Source organism: Hemitrygon akajei, chromosome 9 (assembly GCF_048418815.1).
Source record: "Hemitrygon akajei chromosome 9, sHemAka1.3, whole genome shotgun sequence".
Classification (NCBI taxonomy): Eukaryota; Metazoa; Chordata; class Chondrichthyes; order Myliobatiformes; family Dasyatidae; genus Hemitrygon; species Hemitrygon akajei.
In genome coordinates this window covers 146,999,213-147,018,899 of record NC_133132.1, presented here as the reverse complement: position 1 = coordinate 147,018,899, position 19,687 = coordinate 146,999,213, and the positions used below count along the sequence as shown (strand labels likewise).

General features: G+C 38.7%; 1 protein-coding gene across 8 annotated transcripts in view; it reads left to right on the top strand.

Moving 5' to 3' along the window:
* The window catches only part of LOC140733634 (intersectin-2-like), a 216,579-nt gene that overhangs the window by 104,593 nt on the left and 92,299 nt on the right, over window positions 1–19,687 (top strand). For 5 of the 8 annotated variants that reach the window (XM_073057231.1, XM_073057229.1, XM_073057228.1 and 2 more), the window contains 7 exons: window positions 2,587–2,674; window positions 3,329–3,462; window positions 6,878–6,958; window positions 11,449–11,588; window positions 14,026–14,549; window positions 16,246–16,373; window positions 17,225–17,400. In XM_073057231.1, the coding sequence (XP_072913332.1) occupies window positions 2,587–2,674; window positions 3,329–3,462; window positions 6,878–6,958; window positions 11,449–11,588; window positions 14,026–14,549; window positions 16,246–16,373; window positions 17,225–17,400 (1,271 nt within the window). The remainder of the gene's footprint in view (window positions 1–2,586; window positions 2,675–3,328; window positions 3,463–6,877; window positions 6,959–11,448; window positions 11,589–14,025; window positions 14,550–16,245; window positions 16,374–17,224; window positions 17,401–19,687) is intronic. The other 3 variants (XM_073057235.1, XM_073057232.1, XM_073057233.1) reach the window with 2 other exon arrangements.

Genomic DNA, 19,687 nt, shown 5'->3' with positions numbered 1-19,687 from the left:
AAAATAGGTTGAGTGAACTTGGCTTTTTCTCCTTGGAGCAACGGGGGATGGGAGGTGAATTGATAGAGGTGTATAAGATGATGAGAGGCATTGATTGTGTGGATTGACAGAGGATTTTTCCCAGGGCTGGAATGGCTAACACAAGGGGACATAGTTTTAAGGTGCTTGGAAGTAGGTGCAGAGGGTAAATTTTTCACACAGTGTGTCTGGTGGGTGTGTGGAATGTACTGCCGATGATGGTGGTGGAGGCAGATATAATTCATTAGGTACGTGGAGCTTCGAAAAACAGACGGCTATGTGGTAGGGTAATTCAAGGCAGTCTCTAGAGTAGGTTACGTGGTTGGCACAACATTGAGGGCCAAAGGCCCTATTAGGTGCTGTAAATTTCTATGTTCTCATATGACAGGGTGATAGTATTCTTTTGACCATGATCATTCTTAGCAAACTTTTCTACAGAAATGGTTTGCTGTTGCCTTCTTTTGGGCAGTATCTTTACAAGACATGTGACCCCAGCCATTATCAATACTCTTCAGTGATTGTCTGCCTGGTGTCTGTGGGTGCATAACCAGGATTTGTGATATGCACCAGCTCCTCATATGACCATCCATCCCTGGCACACATGGCTTCATGTAACCCTGACCGGGGGAGGCTAAACAGGTGCTACACCTTACCCAAGGGTAACCTGCAGGCTAGTGGAGGGAAGGAGCACCTTACACCTCCTTAGGTGGAGACATATCTCCACCTGGCCACTGGACACTGGAAATCAGGACTAACCAGGTTTGAGCTAGAATTGAAATTCCCATTAATTTAAATAAGGATTCCTGAGCTAGTAATTGGGTAGAGTTTTAGATTTTTATTTTTATTGTTTTCATATGATTTAATAATTCTCTAAGATGTTTTTATTATTTTACTTTTTAATTATTCAAGACAATTTCAGTAGTTTTAAAGTTCTCTGAATGTAAAGGTTTTACAGACTTGGGTAGAGGTGAAGCAAATGTAACCCCACTTAGAAATGATGGTGAGAGGAAACTGGGATCTACAGATCTATTAGCCTAAGTCAAGTGGTAAAGATGATACTGGCATGTGTAATATAGACAGCAGAACACATTGAGAAAGATAATAGGATTGAGTAAAGTCAGGGATATATAATAAGGAAATCTTGTTTGACTAAATTAGTGGAGTTCTTTGAAGATTTGACAGTGAGAAGAAATAAAGGGATCATTTGGATTTCCAGTAAGTTTGGCTAAGTTTCTGGTAAGTTTGTACTCCATGGAATTGGGGATAAAGCGCTAATGCTGAATGAGAATGAGAATTGTTAATGGGAATAAACCTATCCTTTTCAGAATGGTAGAGTACTGCAGGGATTGGCACTTGGACTTCTGGTATTTATGAAGGAACAGAATATTATATTTCCAATTTTGCTGATAATACCGAACAAGTCTTGTGAGACCAGAAAAGCACGTAAAGAGGCGCAAAGAGGAAATGGTCAAACTGAATGATGGACGGAAAAATGGTGGATGGAATATAATGTGGGAAAAATATGAGATGTCCAAATCAGTATACATAACAGAAAAAATGCTGACTTTATTAAACAGTGAAGTAAAGATTAGTGTTGATGTTCAAAGGGACACGACTGAAGGCCAGTGTGGAGAAGGAGCAAGCATTTAGGAGGACAACTAGTCTGTTAGCCTTTATTATGAAAGCATTTGACTGGTTGGGGAATATGGAAGCTGAATCAAAGCTGAATTCAGTCAAACCAAAGTTCAATATATAGTGTGGGGAAATATTTCTGAGGAAGATCATCAGCTGTGAATGGAACAGCCTGGCAGGTCCAGGTGGCCTACTCCAGTTTGTGTTTCATTCATCTTGCCTCCTGTCTGAGGTTGTCAAGGCATTCTGGGGTTGGGTGCTCTATGGTGTGCCAGCTGAGGTCATGTCCCTGGCTGCCTAAACTGGGATTGTCCTTGGGCATTTTGACCAACACATCCTTGGAAGGTTAATCACAAACAACAGAAAATGTGCAGATGCTGGAAGTCTGAGCAACACACATAAAATGCTGGAGGAACTCAGCAGGCCAGGCAGCATCTATGGGGGAAAAAAAAGTACAGTTGACGTTTCAGCCTGTCTAGACAGGTGTGTACGGGTTAATTTGCTGAGGAATTGCATATGAGCATTGAAAGCAAGGATGTTGATAAGCTGTGTTGGGAGTCAAGTGTGTTCTTGTGGTGGTGGGGGGGGGGGGGAAGGACTGCATATTTTCTTTGTAGTTTCTTCAACATATTCATTCACTCCTCCTTGTTTTGGGGGAAGGAGGTTCCTGAGATGATATGGCAAAATGGGACTTTATAAAACTTGTTGGGAGCAGAATAGAATCTTTCTTACTAACCATCAAATAACCTACCCCATCTATTTGATCCACAGCGGACACCTTGTTGTCTTTGAAACCTGTTGTCTGTATGAAATTGTTCTGAGAATATCTGCAACCTTTTAACTTTATAGTGAAATTATCAGCAATTTAAAAAAAAATTGTTTTCTTTTACTCGTAACTCAAATGAAAAGTGAAACTGTGAAACTGTGTTCTTGTAGGAATGTCAGAGTACGTTAAATCAACTAATTCCTATGAAGCAGGCATTGAACAACCAAATAAAAGAATTTCAGCCCAACTCTAATCAAAGTGAGTATATTCTGTTCTTTACATATACGTTCACTCTTCTTGTGTTTCACTTTTCATTAGATTTCATGCTGATTTTTTAGTATAGACACAGTATATCAGAAACAGGTTTAATATCACTGACATATATTATGAAAAGAGGAAAATAACTAGTGAGGTACTGTCCATTCAGAAATCTGATGGCAGAGGGGAAGAAACTGTTTCTGAAATTCTGAGTCAGTGTCTCCAGACTCCTGTTCCGTTTCCTTGACAATAGCAATGAAAGGAGGGTACGTCTTGTGCGATGTGGATCCTTAATGATGTATACCACCTTTCTGAGGCATCGCCTTTTGAAGCTGTTCTCAATGCTGGGGAAGCTAGTGCCCATGATAGAGCTGGCTGAGTTTACAACTTTATGCAGGCTTTTCTGATTCTCTATAGTGGCCCTTCCACACCAGGTGGTAATGCAACCAGCTGGAATTCTGAAATGGAAACAAATTGTTTGGAATATTAACTTTAAAAAAAATCAATAGATGCTGCCTGATCTACTGATTTCTTCTTCCCCAGAGTTTTACTCAGCTGACTCTAACCTTTGCAGTGCTTCATGCTTAAAATAAGTCTGAGTTAAGAAACAAGGTTAGCAAATGTAGTGAACCTTGGTGTGTTCTTCTGACGCAGGCCTTGTGCTGTTGAAGCATAGCCACACTGAAAAGAGAGAATCTTGTGAACGGCTTCGCCAAAAACTGAAGGAACTAGAGAAAGAAACAGCAGACAAACTTTCTGAAATGGATGCTTTTAACAGCCAACTGAAGGTAATATCAAAATATTGTTAACAAGTGAGCCTGATCATAGATCTTAATATAGTCCTTGACCATTCTAGTTAAAACAGGTATTCCCATCCTCTCCTAAAAAAAGTTTATTATTGTATCATATGACAGCAATCTGAACCAGAATTTTGCTTGGTTTTAGTATTGTCTCCTGTGGACAGGAATGCTGAATAACTTAAAAACTCTTGTGCCTGCTAAAATCTGCTACCTCAACAAAGGTGGCATTTAACCTGTTTTAAAATTTAGTGTTACTTTCCATCATATGTTTATCTAAGAGAACCGATATTTTGTTAAGATGTGATCTATATTTTACTCATTGATTTTAGATGCCAGCTTTTGGTTCTTCGATCTTCTTAAAAGCGTTCCCTTAATTTAAATGTATGTTTTATTTTCTCCCTGGACATCTTTTCTTTTCTGTGACAGATCTGTACTTTCCCTGCTTATTTAGCCCAAAGCCTAATTTAAGTTGGCTGTAAGACATGGTGTGTTGAGAGACTGGGTGATTAGACTAGAGTGGAAAAGGTTCCTCTCCAGAAAAGGCCTTTTGCAACCTGCACATCAGAAAACAGTCTACTCCTGATGCATCTATTTAGAACAATTCCATGTTGATTTAAACCTTGTAGCCTTGGAGCACTTCTAGTAGAGTCACAAGGATTAAAAAAAAGTAGCTGTCATGTTGAGCATTCTGCAATCCTAATAATAAACTCGATGGATAGCAAATTGATCGGCTAGTTAATGATATTCACAGACAAATGTGCCGATATTGCAAAAGGACTGGTTGCACCAGCTAGGAAAGTGCATTCGAAAATGTGACTTGGTGTGTTGTTTGTTCGTTGCCAGAACTCTGATCAATGTAGATTAATTTGGCGAAGCATGAAATCAGGACGTTTTCTAGTTTCAAACAAAACCATTTTATAAATGTACCCCCTAATCCAAGAGTAGAAATGAATCGGGGAAAAGATTGAATCAAAAGTTCAATAGGAAATGTGAATATAAAAAGATGGAACAGGGTAGTAAATTCCATGAATGATTATCAGGAAGATAAAAAAATTGGAAGAGCAACAAAGAGAAATAAAGAACAGCCTGCACAAGGAAGAAAATGCTAGAAGCTTGAAAAATAGGATGCAAGAGACTGAAAATCTTGCCAACTTAACCTGGTATAAACATTGAACATGCTGAAGAAGAATCTACACTTACTTTACTGTTTAATCAGACAAAGAAAAATAACCAGACTGTTGAGAGGCAAAAGGCTAACTGGTATTCTAATGTAAAAAGGGTGGAGTGATGTAGTCATTTTATTTTAAAAGGACCTAAGCAATGATGAACTAAAACCACAATTCTACTGTTCCATTTTATTTTTGACATTTAGGGAAGGTACACCGGAAATGACGTAAAGGTTAATTGTATTGCCTAGACCTAGAGGAATGAAGCTTTGGTGGTTGCCTTACCATGTCCAATTTTGACAGGAGACCTGTGCAGGAGAGTTTTTAAAGCAAAACAGTCATTGCACTGGGGCATTTCCACTCTCTTGACCTCCAAGGTCCAGATGCAGTGGTATGAACAAGCATCACAAGCTAGGGTCTTCCTTATTTGCCATAGATAACAATAACTTCTGTGCCTTGTCATGCCCTTCGCTCTCCACAGAGTGCTTGCTGCCTTCCTAGCCACTAGATCTCCCTGTAGATCTTCTCCGACTGGTCTGCCCGAGCTCACTTTGCATGCTTGGACAGCCATGTCCCTATCTCATTGGGATATGAGGCCGCTGGCTACCCTCACCTGGTTTAACCTGCCTGTGGAAGCGGTGTACCGCGGTGTGGCCACTGTCGCATGCAAACAGCTACTTGGAGCCATAAGTGAGAGCATGTCCAATGGGGACCAAAGGTGAGTGAGCTGTCCCAGAATGGAGGTGACAAGTCCTTCACCAGAAGTGCCACTCCGCCCTGGAATGAAGATTTAATAATGTTGTGATGGACAAACTTAACTCCAGCCAAATATCTGATGTCTGATTTTCTATGGATAGTAAATTGACAATATCTAAACTTGTAATGTTGATTATCCTGCCCTATGATTCAGCTAATTGTTAAACTCTATAAAACAAGGTTAACCTTGAGTTTTTCTCCAGAGGTTTGAGAACAAAATTATAGATTGATACTGAGGAAGTCCTGTATTTTAGAGGTGCTGTATTTTAAATTAATTGCTAATTGTTGGGCTTGAAATTCTGCCCTGTGTTCGTTTAGGAAGAGAGACAACCAACACCGGAATATTACAAAACTTGGGTTTATTGCAGAATTCGTAACTGGCACAGCGAATCGACGGAGTCGCTGGAGAAGCCGCGTTCCGACTTCCCCTTACAATCTGCTCTTATTTATATCCCTTTTCCCCCCAGCACAACCCCCCGCTACATATTAGGTAATATCGGGCACTTGTGTCCATCTTATTGGCCCGACGCCATACACGCACGAGTTACCTGTTTCTTTTGTTTACTGAATCGCGTGACACTGGTAGTTTCGGTGTAGCGGAGTCCCAAGTTTCGCTTCCCCCCTCCCTCGCATTACGTGAGCCACTCCTGACCTGTAATGGCAGTCTCGAATTAACCCTAACATTAACCCTAACACTAATTAAACCAACTTTTGGGTCCGCTTAGGAGTTTCTGTTGTATAATTTTGAAGAGGAGCAGAGGACTTGTTCCCTGAGCCCTGACCAATATTTATTGCTCTTGGTTAACACAAAATATAAGTGCTAGTTAAATTGGTTATGAAAACTTGCTGTGTGCATATTTGATAGTTGCTTCTCTTTGAATAGAACGGTGACTGCAGTTCAAAGGTACTACTTCAGCTGTGAGGTTTGGTGGACCTGAAGCTGTTTATAAAAGATCTTTATAAATGCAAGCCATACTTCTTTATAATGTTCATATATTCATTTAAATAGATGATAGCTCTTTATATTTGTATTATAATTTAGTTGCATTGTATATTTACATGCACATCTGCTGTGCCTGGGTGGGACCTCACAATGTGCAACATATGCCAAATTTAAAGATTCATATGTTTTTCACATTGGTGCTGAAGCTTTCAATTTTCTATCTAGTTCATTCAAGAATTATTCTGGATCTTGAAGTGAATTGGGAAGTTGATGAAATAATTGGCCCATGATCAAAAAGTTTCTGTATAAAATAGTTCAACTGTGTTAATTTTTGTACTGTAATGCCTCAAATTGTTGACATTTGAAAAAGATTTGAAGATTAATTGAAAAGGGTTTGAATTTATTCATTTTAATTGCTTTTCCATTATTTTACAGTGCACGCCTTGTTCAGACACTTTTGGCCAAAATATAATTTGTTGTACTTTCGGTGAACAAATGATACTTATTTATTCATTTCCCGTACTTTATTATTTTACAGTGTGAGGAAATGGACGACTTTGTACTTGAGTGCCTTCTCTCTCTGCTGGGCTGTCTCAGCAGCTTGTTCCTTTTATTGAAGGTTATTTGCTTTAAAAAAAGTCTTATTCTCTTTCTGCTTTCGTGCATCCTTGTTTCCATAGTCCTTGGCCATTTGTGCTTTGTTGATATATCCTCAGTGCACATTGTTTAGATTTTAAGCATGCTTCAGAAATTTAGTGAGTTATTTTAACTAATAAAATGACAAGCTAACTTTCTTTCTACATCTGGTAGAAAACAAATTGTGCCAACAACGGCATTTCCTAAGAGCCCAAGGGGCTGCAGATGCTAGAATGTGGAGCAGGGGCCTAGAGCACAGATCTATGAGTTTTGCCGAAAGTTTTCGGTCCAAAACATCAACTGCTTTTTTTTTCCCATAGATGCTGCCTGGCCTGCTGAGTTCCTCCAGCATTTTGTGTGAGTTGCTCAGATTTCCAGCATCTGCAGATATTCTCTCATCTTTGTACAGATAGTAGTTTTGCATATAATGTGAGAACACATATTTTAAAACATAGATTCTGAAATTTCTTTTAAGTAAGGTCCATAAACTTGTGTGTAATAAGTCTGGACTTAATTTTCTGAGTCCGAGAGAAATGATAAAAGTGCAGCAGTAGTTCTTTTTCTTCTGAGGCCTTTAGCTCCCAGTGGAGCCTAGGCCATAAATGACCTCCCATCTCAATTGTTCTCTGTTCTGAGCCAGTTTCTGAAGGGCAGTAGTTAGACATACAGTATTTTTAGTTAACATTTACTGCAGTCCAAGTATTTTACTGACATTACTGGTAACCTCTTATGAGGAATAAGCTATTTTGCAAGATAAACATTGCTGCATTGAAAATTGATATATGATTGCAGGATATAGTAGCTATTTGTTCTTCCCCCTCAGGAATGGAATATTTATTGGCCGCCTTGAGTCAGTTTCTAGAGATCACATCTGTACAAAACAATATTGCCCACCAATCGGCACGAAACCATTGGCAACATATGATTCTTGCAGTTGAATGAATAGAGTATGGCCTAATCAGGAATAAACTTATATAATACAGCATACTTTATAAATGTTGAAAAATATTTTATCTTAATGAAAATCCTGAATATCTACAGTACACCATGATATGGCTGCAACTAGAAATAAGAATAATTACTTATTAAGGTCTTAATAATGTAGTAGAATGCCTTGCAAAGAATATTTGAGCCTGACTGTGACTGTGCTGGCAGAATCTGGAAAGATAAGTTTATTGTAATTGAGGACCGAAGCAATAATCATTGCTGAACACTATCCAGTATCCTTGAAGGTGGGAGTGCTTCACTTTTCTCTTTCCCCCCCACCCCTCTCTCTCTCTCTCGCTCTCTCTCTGGAGATCAGTGCCTGTGGTATATTAACAAAATTATAGTATGCAGTAATGCACCATGTGTACTTCTGAATTCCTATGGAAGTCTACAGTCAGTCGTCGCATATCATGCTCTATTCAGTCATACTTCATTGCTGGCTGTTATGTTTTATGTAGTAGGTTTACTAATGCTTTCTATTTTTGTGTTTTAACCACCTTATTAATCTTAGACTTTTATTTTGTTTTCCTTGCCCTTCTGCTTGTTGAAATATTTACACATTGGCTTCAATTTTTCCCTCAATGACAACATTTATTTTTATGCAGTACAATTCAAAATGGCAGTGCTGCTAGCACGTTACTAAACCCAAGGCCCCTTACTCCCCTCTGCTTTTGAAGAAGTTGTGGGCCAATCTCCAACAGTACCTTTCATCACTGCCGATCAATCGTCTGATGAGTTGTAATGGGGATCTGCTCCAAATTGCTGCGTATTATGGATGATAAATATTTTCTGAGAAGGGAGAGTAGTAGAGATCATCCTTTCTGTCCATCCAATCAATGTTCACACAGAAAGTCTGGGTGGGATGTGAGAGAGAGCATTTGACGTAGTACTTGATCGATGAGGTGGGATTTCTAAAAGTCTCTCGTTTCCATTTCTGTTTAGAAGATTATATCAAGGGAAAAAGAAGTAGGCACAGAATTGCTTGGTGAAAAGAATGTACCTTTTTGTAGGGTTAAAGTATTTTTAGTGGGGCTAAGTTTCTCATTAGCAAAACATTCTATTATTTGTTAATATTCTGTAATATTAATAATCATTGGTGAAAAAGACATGGGAATAACAGTATACAAAATATTGTGTTGCCAACAAGCCTGGAACCATTCAAGTGCTTTTTGACTTGTTAAATGTGAATGAATTTCAAACATACAATAATTAATACAAAAACAGAAAATGCTGGAAACACTCATCAGGTCGGAACATCAGTGGAAAGAGGAACAATTAACACTTTGGATGTGGGACCCCTTGCCATTACTGAGGAAGTGAGAAATACTATTTTTCACTGTGAGAGAAGTTAGGGCAGGGATGTGTAACTCGGGGCATGTCTCAGATTGCTTTTGTCCAAGTGGTTTAATGGGGGCAATTACCAGCATTTTAAATGGATTTCCAACATCTGCCGTTTTATTTTTCAATATTTAAGTGCAGATAACTCGATAGCAAATGGATCTGTTGGCAGCAACCTGTCAAAGGGAAAATTGGGGCCATTGTTTTTTTTAATGGAGACTTGCATTGTGATGTTTGCTGCAACAATATGAAGTATGAACCAATCTCATGCTGAATAAAGTGTTTCCCCTTTAGATGATGGTCAACGGACATTCTCCCATCACTTGCTGCCAGCTCACAGATTTAGATATTCCTGTACTACACTCTATAAGTACTGTAACTGCACTGAAAAAGCCTAATAGATCATTCATTGTGTATGAGGACGAGAGTAGAAATTGATTTTAAAAATTAATCACTTCACATTGATGTGGGAAATCTTGTACTGATAAAAGTTCGATCGGTCATTCAGTCCATAGGAGAGGGCAGGAGTAGAAACTGAGTTTAAATATTAATCATTTGAAATTGATAAGTGAAAAATCATTTTCAGTCCTGTAATCGAACCCCTAAATATCAGGTGATTCATACAGTTTATTTGATATGTTACTACAGAAATAAATTATCTTTACTTGACCTACTGAGTTCTTCCAGCAGTTTATTTTATGCTGCATACAGCTTATAATTGTTTGTCAAAACTTTGGTCCTTGGATGTTCAAATTTGAATCGCAGAGGGCAAACATTTTCCCCTCTGATAAATCAGGAAGCTGGCATGTATTCTGGTTGTTCACCTTCGAATACCACTGTCCTTCATGGCGTCAGCTTTGATGGAAATCCCAGAAAATCATGTACAAATGAATTCCTTTAATAGGTGTAAAATCTAGGAGGGAGGTCATGGCAGGATGGTAATTTAGTGAATGTGGTGGTTCCTTGTCCCGGAAACAGCTATAAAAGAGCTCTTTCAAATTGCTGTCAATGTCAGCGAGAGATCTGAAATGCATACTAGTTGCTCATGATCAAGTCCAGTGTGTACTAAGCTTTTCATCGTGTAGGCCCACTCTGGGAAGGCCTTGAAACCAGGCTAATAGTGAGAGGAAGTTGAATTCTTTTTGTATACTTTCAGTGCCTCCCACCCCATGTCAGTGCTCTTCCCAGTCACTAAGTGGCACAGAGCTTAGAGATAAGTTGATCAATGAGAGATCACCAGTGTCTCATTTAAGAGTAGTGACTTTCCTGAGGCTCCCAACTCTTGCCCTGTGGCTCTTCTGATTCTACCGGACAGTTAGTGCTCCAAATCAATATTGAAAGATGACTTTCCTCACAGGTGCGCTAAGTCCTGTACAACATGAGACTGTTGGCAACTCGACTTGGAATAGTTGCTGAGAAAGCTGGTTGTGTATTGCTGAGGTTGGTTGTGATTTGGCCGTCTATACATCTGGTACTGGTTTCATGGAACTGAATGTCTCATGAAACTACTCTTGAGGGTAGCTAACAAGTTTGGATTCACAAATATGCTAGAGGTAATGATGGCAGATTTCTTTCCATAAAGGCTTTTAATAGCAATCCAAACAGTTTCACGAATGTCAGCTTTTATATCCAGTTTTTTTTTGGAAATAAAATCCATTTTCCTATGTTCTTAATTTTGAACTAGGCTATCAGTCCAGTCTTCTATATTAATAATTTAGTCAAAGTCACTGCACTGTGAAATCACATACCTCTCCTATCAATGGAAATAGATATTATCCTAAGAACACTGAGTCTGAAAGTGTCCTCTCCTCTTCATGCACTGATGATCTGTATCACATTCTGTGCAGTTTAATTAATTTGGCTTTCCTAAACTCAACAACTACATTTAAAACATATGATCATATTTTTGTAATCAAGTGTTGTCCAATAACACTGCCTGGACCTTGATCACTTTTAGCTTTCAATCTGTGTGCAGCAGGTGGTGGTCAGAGTGAGTACAGGGTCATTCCTGTGCATGTTCCGCACTTCCATCTCTATGGTCTTTGTAATATGCATGTGTCACTAGCATTTTTTTGGGACTAATTTTTGTTAACTTTGGTAGTTAAAGCTACATGAACACCTGTTTTATTGCTCTATATAATCCAATAGGAACTACGGGAAAGCTACACCAAACAGCAGTTTGCTTTGGAGCAGCTCTATAGAATCAAAGATGATAAAATTCGAGCACTTGAAAGTAAAAGAAGTGAAGAGTTGGCAAGGAAAAGAAAGGAAGAGGAAGATGCTTTGAGGTAAAATCATTTGTGATCTTTTTTTTAAAAAATGCCGAGAAACATGACTCTACTTTTCTGTGACTGCAGTTGGAAATCTTTGAAAGTTTAGGCAATTCATTAGTTTTAATTTTGAAATCAGATATTTTTAAAACTGAGAAAATTAAATGAAAGATTATGCATGGAAAGAATGAGGTAAATATTAAAATTTATCCTAGCAGTTATTGCCGGCTATTTTGGCTTAATGGCCAGAGACTTGGTAAATGCTTTGTCTTTAGGAGATCTAGGCCTCATATGGAGCCAGTGATCATTAATGGAGAATGTGTGGAGCAGGTTAAGACCTACAAGTATCTGGGAGTACAGTTAGACGAGAAGCTAGACTGGACTGCCAACACAGATGCCTTGTGCAGGAAGGCACAGAGTCGACTGTACTTCCTTAGAAGGTTGGCGTCATTCAATGTCTGTAGTGAGATGCTGAAGATGTTCTATAGGTCAGTTCTGGAGAGCGCCCTTTTCTTTGTGGTGGCGTGTTGGGGAGGAAGCATTAAGAAGAGGGACGCCTCATGTCTTAATAAGCTGGTAAGGAAGGTGGGCTCTGTCGTGGGCAAAGTACTGGAGAGTTTAACATCGGTAGCTGAGCGAAGGGCGCTGAGTAGGCTACGATCAATTATGGAAAACTCTGAACATCCTCTACATAGCACCATCCAGAGACAGAGAAGCAGTTTCTGCGACAGGTTACTATCGATGCAATGCTCCTCAGACAGGATGAAGAGGTCAATACTCCCCAATGCCATTAGGCTTTACAATTCTACTGCCAGGACTTAAGAACTTTTTTAAAAAGCTATTATTAATGCTTTTTGAGATAGTGATTTAGATGCATATCATTTTTTTTACTGAGTTAAGTATTGTATGTAATTAGTTTTGCTACAACAAGTGTATGGGACATTGGAAAAAAGTTGAATTTCCCTATGGGGATGAATAAAGTATCTATCTATCTATCTGTCTATCTATAATTCTGAACTCATTTTGTCCCTTTGTCTCTGTCTGCTAAAATGGTGGATTAAGTGTCATCCATGCCATCTAATGATACAACTCTGCAGATACCATGACTGAAATAGTCTAAATGGCTCACTCATCCCTTGAAAGTGTTCTAGTTTCAGAAATTTGATTCAAGGGACTAGAAATATGTTATTAATCCAATTGGTAGTATATGAATAATATGTTGACTTTTGTAATCTATATAAAACTTAGTTTGAATTTATCAAAATACAGCAAAACTTCTTTTGGTTAAGAGCTTTGGAGAAGCAAGGATAATAGCTTCCTGGTCCATTATCTTCCACCCTAGTAGAATTTGCGATCAACAGCTCACCTTTTGCAATTTCTGCCAGCTCCTGCAAGATTCCACCACCAGATACACATTCCTGTCTTCTCGCATTTCAAGGGCTTTTGCTTTTGTGACTCTGTGCTCTGCTCTTCCCTCCCTATCAATCGCTCCCCATCCTATGGCACTTTCTTATGTAACAACAGGATATACACCTGACCTTTTACTTTTTTCCATTGCACCATATAAACATTCCTTCCAGGTGATTTCCAATCTAGTACACTGTACTCGTATTAACACTGTTGTTCTTTTGTACTGGAGCAAACATATATCGATTGGATTACAGCTTTGCAGGTCACCTGCATTCAGTCCATAAAGGTGACCCCAAGCTTCTTGATGCCTGCTACTTTAATTTGCATTCCCTTGTTTTAATAAAGCCTGAGGAACAACACCTTTTCTGTCTGAGCATGTAGCAGCTCTCCAGACTCAGTTTTGAGTTATTCAGGTTCTGATGACTCATCTTTTCTGTTCATAAAAGAACCAATAATTTCTGCTATGTCATCATCCTGTGGTATTGGCTCAAGACTTTCTCTTCTCCTTTCCCTCTCCATTAGCTCACCTCAGTCTGCTGTTTGCAGCAAATTATAATTTATTGTCCCCCTCTGTTTCTCCCATTATTAATTTATTCCCACAGCAACCCTGGCCTCAAGCTATCACAGATACTCCTTTTGAACCTGTTGATCCCTCGAATGAACTTCTCTGCAACTTAAAACTAACATTTCCCCCTTTCTCCATTCTGATTGAAGGTTTTCAACCTGTTTCTCCTTCCACGGATGCTATCTGATCTGGTGAATGTTTCCAGATATTATATTTTTGTTTCAAATATTTTAATATTCCTTCACAAACAACATATGGAAATTTAACTCACTGCTTGTCTTTTCTCATTTCTTTTCATCCCTTCCAGTTCAACATTGACTTAAATAATGATCTTTAACTGTTTCTACAAAAAGCACAGTATTGTGTTCCAGGGCTCATATTAAGATTGGTGATCATAACTCAGTCAGGTTTTGAGCAGAACAACTGTCGCATTAGTGATTTCTAAAATTGTCATAAAAGTTCATTTTGCATTCATTTCAGAAAAGCAAAACAAGATAAGGAAAATATTTGGAAATTAAATGTCAGGAGAGAAGAGGAGATAAAGCAACAGAAGCTGGAGGAAGAACGACTTCAAGATAAAATCCGCGAGGAAGAAAATCGGAAAAATGAAGAAGCTGCTGCCAAGCAAAGGGAAGTGGAAGCACAGAGTAAAAAACTTGCCGAGCAGAAGCAACGGCGTGAAGAGGAGGAGAAGAAAAGGCTTGCCCAACTTCAAAGGGAAGCCGAGGAGAAGCACCGTCATGAGGAAGAAGAAAAGAAGAGACGTGCACTGCTTCAGAGAGAGGCTGAAGAAAAGCGTCGTCTTGAAGAGGAAATGAAAAGGAAAGCTCAGATTCAAAGAGAAGAGGAGGCAAAACAGCATGAAGAGGAAGAAAAAAGAAGAAAAGAAGCCATGAAACAAAGTGAGTCTGAGAAACCTCAGGGAAGGACTGATGTACAAATTAAAGCCAAAGACATAATGAAACACTTTGATGATAAGCCAATATATGGATCAAGGAAAGAAGGTAAAGATAGCAGGTCTTCAATAGAGTAAGCCCAATGTACGCTTGAAACAATTATCTTAGTAATCTGTCTAAAATTATTAAGGTGGATCTAAAATGGATGTTAACTATTGCATGGCACCATTGGTCAGAAATCAAACTGTACGTGCCACTTAAAGGCTTTGGCTTCAAAGCCAGGAGAGAGGTTGGGTATCCTGAGGTGAGTGGCTCACCGCCTGACACCATCTATAAAGCAGAAATCAGGGGTTACTCAATATTCTCCACCTGATAGAGTGACCATCATTCAAGACAAAGCAATGTGCTGGATCCTATCTCTTTCACGACCATAAACATTCATATGTGTCCCTTGGAATACCAAAACCTTTCAAACCATCACCTCTGCTGTCAGCACATTCTACATTCTCACCACCTTCTGAGTGAAGAAGTTCCGTCTCAGGTTTCCCTTAAATATTTAATCTTTCACCCCTAATCCATGACCTCTATCAAGTTCTAGTTTCACCCAGCCTCAGTGGGAAAAGCCTTCTTGCATTTACATTATCTATACATTTTCACAGTTTTATGTACATCTAGCAAATCTCCCCTCATTCTCTTATACTCTAGGGAATAAACTCCTAACCTATTCTACCTGTCCCTATAAGTCAGGTCCTTAACTCCCAACAACAAACTTGTCAATTTTCTCTGTACTCTTTCAATCATATTGGTATTTTTTCCGTAGATAGCTGACCACAACTGCACACAGTATTTCAAATTAGGCCTCACCAAAGTCTTATAAAACTTCAACGTAATATCCCAACTCTTGTACTCCATATTTTGATATACAAAGTCCGAATTGCCCATAGCTCTCTATGACCCTATCTGGCAGTGACAGCGCTTTCAAGTAGTTATAGATCTGTATTTCCAGATCCCTCTGTTCTCTTGAATTCCTCAGTGCTATACGGATCATTGTATATTGAATAGGTAGAATCACAGTACCATTGCCTAAGTAGCCTCATCATTCCAACTTCCAGGCCTGAACTTGAAACATTTGTTTATCCTATTTGCTGTCCATTAAGCAAATTTTCATTCTATCACTGAGTATTACACTCATCTTGTGTATCTGGTTTGATTTAATAACCCCTGTGATGTAGAACCTAGTTGAACATCTGCTGACAATCTAAATTGATCACACCATCCACTAATTCCTTTCTTATTTAGCCTGCCGCACCTTCAACAGAAACTATAATAGATTTTTGAGCTTGATTTTCAAAAAGAAATAAATTATCTATGAATGATAACAAAGTCAACTTAGTATGCTGATTTTGGTCAATGTTATTGACCATACACTGTTATTATTCATTGATAATTGTTTCTAATATTTTGCCAACCATTGATTGTAAGACTAAGAGGTCTCTCCCTCCTTCCTTAAATAGTGGAAATACATTTGTTAACCTCGCATTCTATGCAAATGATTGTAGCTCAAAAGAATATAGAAACCAGTGCATTGACTATCTCCATCTCTTCTCCTTCAAAACCATTAAGACAGAGGGATTTATCTACTTTCAGTCATCCTAATAACACCAGTGCCTTTTAATTTTTTTTTCCATTTTCTCCTTAATTTTAGACCTGTTTGGACTTGCTCTATTCTTAATTGTCTGTATTGAAATACAAAATAATGCTGGCAATGATCTAGCAAATAATTTATTTAAACTGTTTTCTGCAGTGCCAATCAACAAAAGTAAGAACTCCATGCATAGAAAGTCTGCTATCTTGACAAACTACCGAGCATTATATCCATTTGAAGCAAGAAATAATGATGAACTCAGCTTTCAGACTGGTGATCTGATAGAGGTAGGAAATTGTTTTCAAGTGAGCTGCTCTATTTTTGTTCTTGATCGATAGAAAATGATGCTTCAAATGTATGTATCCAGATACAATAAGTATCCCAAAATACAGTAAGACTAGGCAATTCCTAAGCATTATTAGGTTATGACATTAGAGGTATTTAATACAGAATCTAAATGTTTGTATTTTGTAGCACATGAAAATGCCATATTAGCTTGTTACAAGAGGTACTTTGAATGTGTTAATGGAAGTAAGATTTTTATATACTATGGTATCCTGCACCCAAGTTCCATCTTGAACCCATTATTCCTCTTCCTCTACTGAAGTGTTTACTCGTATAGTAGGCAGCCATCAATCCCAGGGGATCATGGGTTTGCATCTCTGGTGAACTGTGTCCTGGGCGGGAGGTTTGAAGAACTGGCTGTTGCCCATGAAGCAGGTTTCCCAACTCCATGTCACTGATGTAGTCCAAGGGAAGGATGCATTGGCACCAGTGTCGCAGAGGTTGCCACAGTGAAGTTGTAAACAACATCAAGCTGCCTTAGGGACCCCAGCTCGAGACTTCTTCCTTGGGCTTTATTCTGAAACCTTTCACATGGGCGGGCATGGCTGCAAGGCAGCAGAGGTTTAAAATCAGATTTCTCCTTCTCACTCGTGTCTGGTCTGGTCTCACAGATTACATCCAGTGGCTACAGTGAGTGCTACATCACAACCACATCAGCATATAATGTATGCTTTTGCCTACTATATATTGATGATTTGAACAGCAATTAGTACATGAAATTAAAGTGTGAAAGGAGAGTTATGTATGTTACTTGCTTTTATTTCTGAGCCTAATTTTATTCTGTCACCCATAGGTTGATGAAACAGCTGAGGGGGAGTCAAGCTGGCTGTATGGAACTTTGCAAGGAAAAGTTGGTTGGTTCCCAGTAAACTACGTGGAGAAGGTGACAGAGAATGCAGCTTCTTTGTCTCCCAGAAAGGCTTTATTGCCACCATCAAAACCCATTTCAGCTACCTCAGTTTCTCCTGGGTTCGTGTCTGTTTTTCATTAAAAGCTTAATGGTCACTTGATTTAACATTCAAATTCTACAATAAAATAATAACATTACTTTTTGCAATTAATGCTACTTTCCATAATTTGAAATATTTTCAAAAGGATTCTAATTAAAATTTGCACCAGTTTCCCAAAATATCAATGCTGCATATTCAGTTAGTTTCTAGTTTCGTGCTCTTCTTCAGACGTTCTGTCTTAGATCATGAATTTGGTGGTTGTGATTCAGCTATCTGATACATTACCCTAAGGCAATGTAAATTAGGCAATATAGCCCATGGAAACTGCCAACAAACTGGCTGGAATGGCTAGCACGAGAGGGCACAGTTTTAAAGTGCTTGGAAGTAGGTACAGAGGAGATGTCAGGGGTAAAAAAATTTTTGCCCAGAGTATGGTGAGTGCATGGAATGGGCTGCTGGTGACGGTGGTGAAGGCGGATACGATAGGGTCTTTTAAGAGACTCCTGGATAGGTACATGGAACTCAGAAAAACAGAGGGATATGGGTAACCCTAGGTAATTTCTAAGTTAAGGACATGTTTGGCACTGCTTTGTGGCCCGAAGGGCCTGTATTGTGCTGTAGGTTTCCTCTGTTTCTATTCCCCATTTTACTTTTGTAACTACTAAAGTTAAGTTCATAAGATCTTACTTTATTTGAGGAATAGATAGAAAATAACATCAGAACTTGTTTGAACATTGGTTTAGATTACAGAAGGTAGCAAGCATATAATCAATCATAATATAAATGTGCAGTTCTCAAATCCATTTATTGAAGAAATAAGATAAAATTATTGGAACTTTACTCAACAAGAACTTGTATTTATGTGGCACCTATACAGTATTTTAACATTCAACAAAATTTCACAGGGTGGTTACCAAACAGAATTTCACAAGGTTATATTGGAGCAGATGACCAATGTTTTGGCAGTAAAAATAGGTTTTAAGGACATCTTGGGAAGAGATGGAGGTTAGAGAGTGAAAATCCCACAGCTTAGAATCCAGGCAATTGAAGTGGTGACCATCTGAATAGAATGAATGTTGCTCAGTATGTCAAAATAATAGGAACATACCTGGGCGAGAGTGAAGGTGCAGTATTTATTCCTAGAGAATCCATTTATCATTGAGACCGCTTCAACAAGAAGTTCACACTGATGGATCTACAAAATGAAACCTGATGTTTGTTAGTCAATGGCGAGTATGAGCAGCTTTCAACTGACAGCATATTCTAGTCCTCCTTATTAAGCTGTTTTGGCCCAAACTTTTTGTTTTTACTTGGTGTTAAGTTTCAAAGGATTGTAAGTCCATGAATGTTTGAGTTTACTATTTTAGTTGGAAGATGACTGGAAATCCTGGAGATGTTTTGTATGTAGCTACTTCTGGTATTTCTCTAAATTTCACAGTATGTTATTTCTCTTTGGTATGCCCAACCTTACAGAACAGCCCTTCACTTAACACAAGGGCAGAGGATTTCATTTGGTTTGTTGTTTATATTAATAACTGAGTAGTGGAGCTATGAGAGATAATGGTTCTTCTTAAATGGGATACCATTAGACTGAATTTATGGTTCTATTTATGTACTAACTGACAAAATAACAATCTTTTCTGGCTTCATGCAAATCTGTGTTTGCTATTTCACCAGTGAAATAAGTGCAGATAATTTTGATCTGATACAGAAATGTTCAATAAAGTAGATTAAAGAATAAAGTAGATGAGCTTGAGGCTCAGTTAAAAATTGGCAAGTACGATGTTGTGGGAATAACAGAGACATGGCTTCAAGCGGACAGGACCTGGGAAGTGAATATTCAAGGATATACATCTTATCAAAAGGACAGACTGACTGGCAGAGGGGGTGGGGTGGCTCTGTTGGTGAGGAATGATATTCAGTCCCTTGCGAGGGGGGACATAGAATCAGGGGATGTAGAGTCAGTGTGGATAGAACTGAGAAATTCTAAGGGTAGAAAGACCCTAATGGGAGTTATCTACAGGCCCCCAAACAGCAGTCTGGATGTAAGGTGTAAGTCGAATGAAGAGTTAAAATTAGCATGTCGCAAAGGTAATGATACAGTTGTCATGGGGGATTACAACATGCAGGTAGACTGGGAGAATCAGAATGGTACTGGACCCCAGAAAGGGAGTTTATGGAGTGCCTCCAAGATGGATTCTTAGAACAGCTTGTTCTGGAGCCTACCAGGGAGAAGGCAATTCTAGATTTAGTGTTGTGCAATGAACCAGATTTGATCAGGGACCTCGAGGAATTAGGAGATAGTG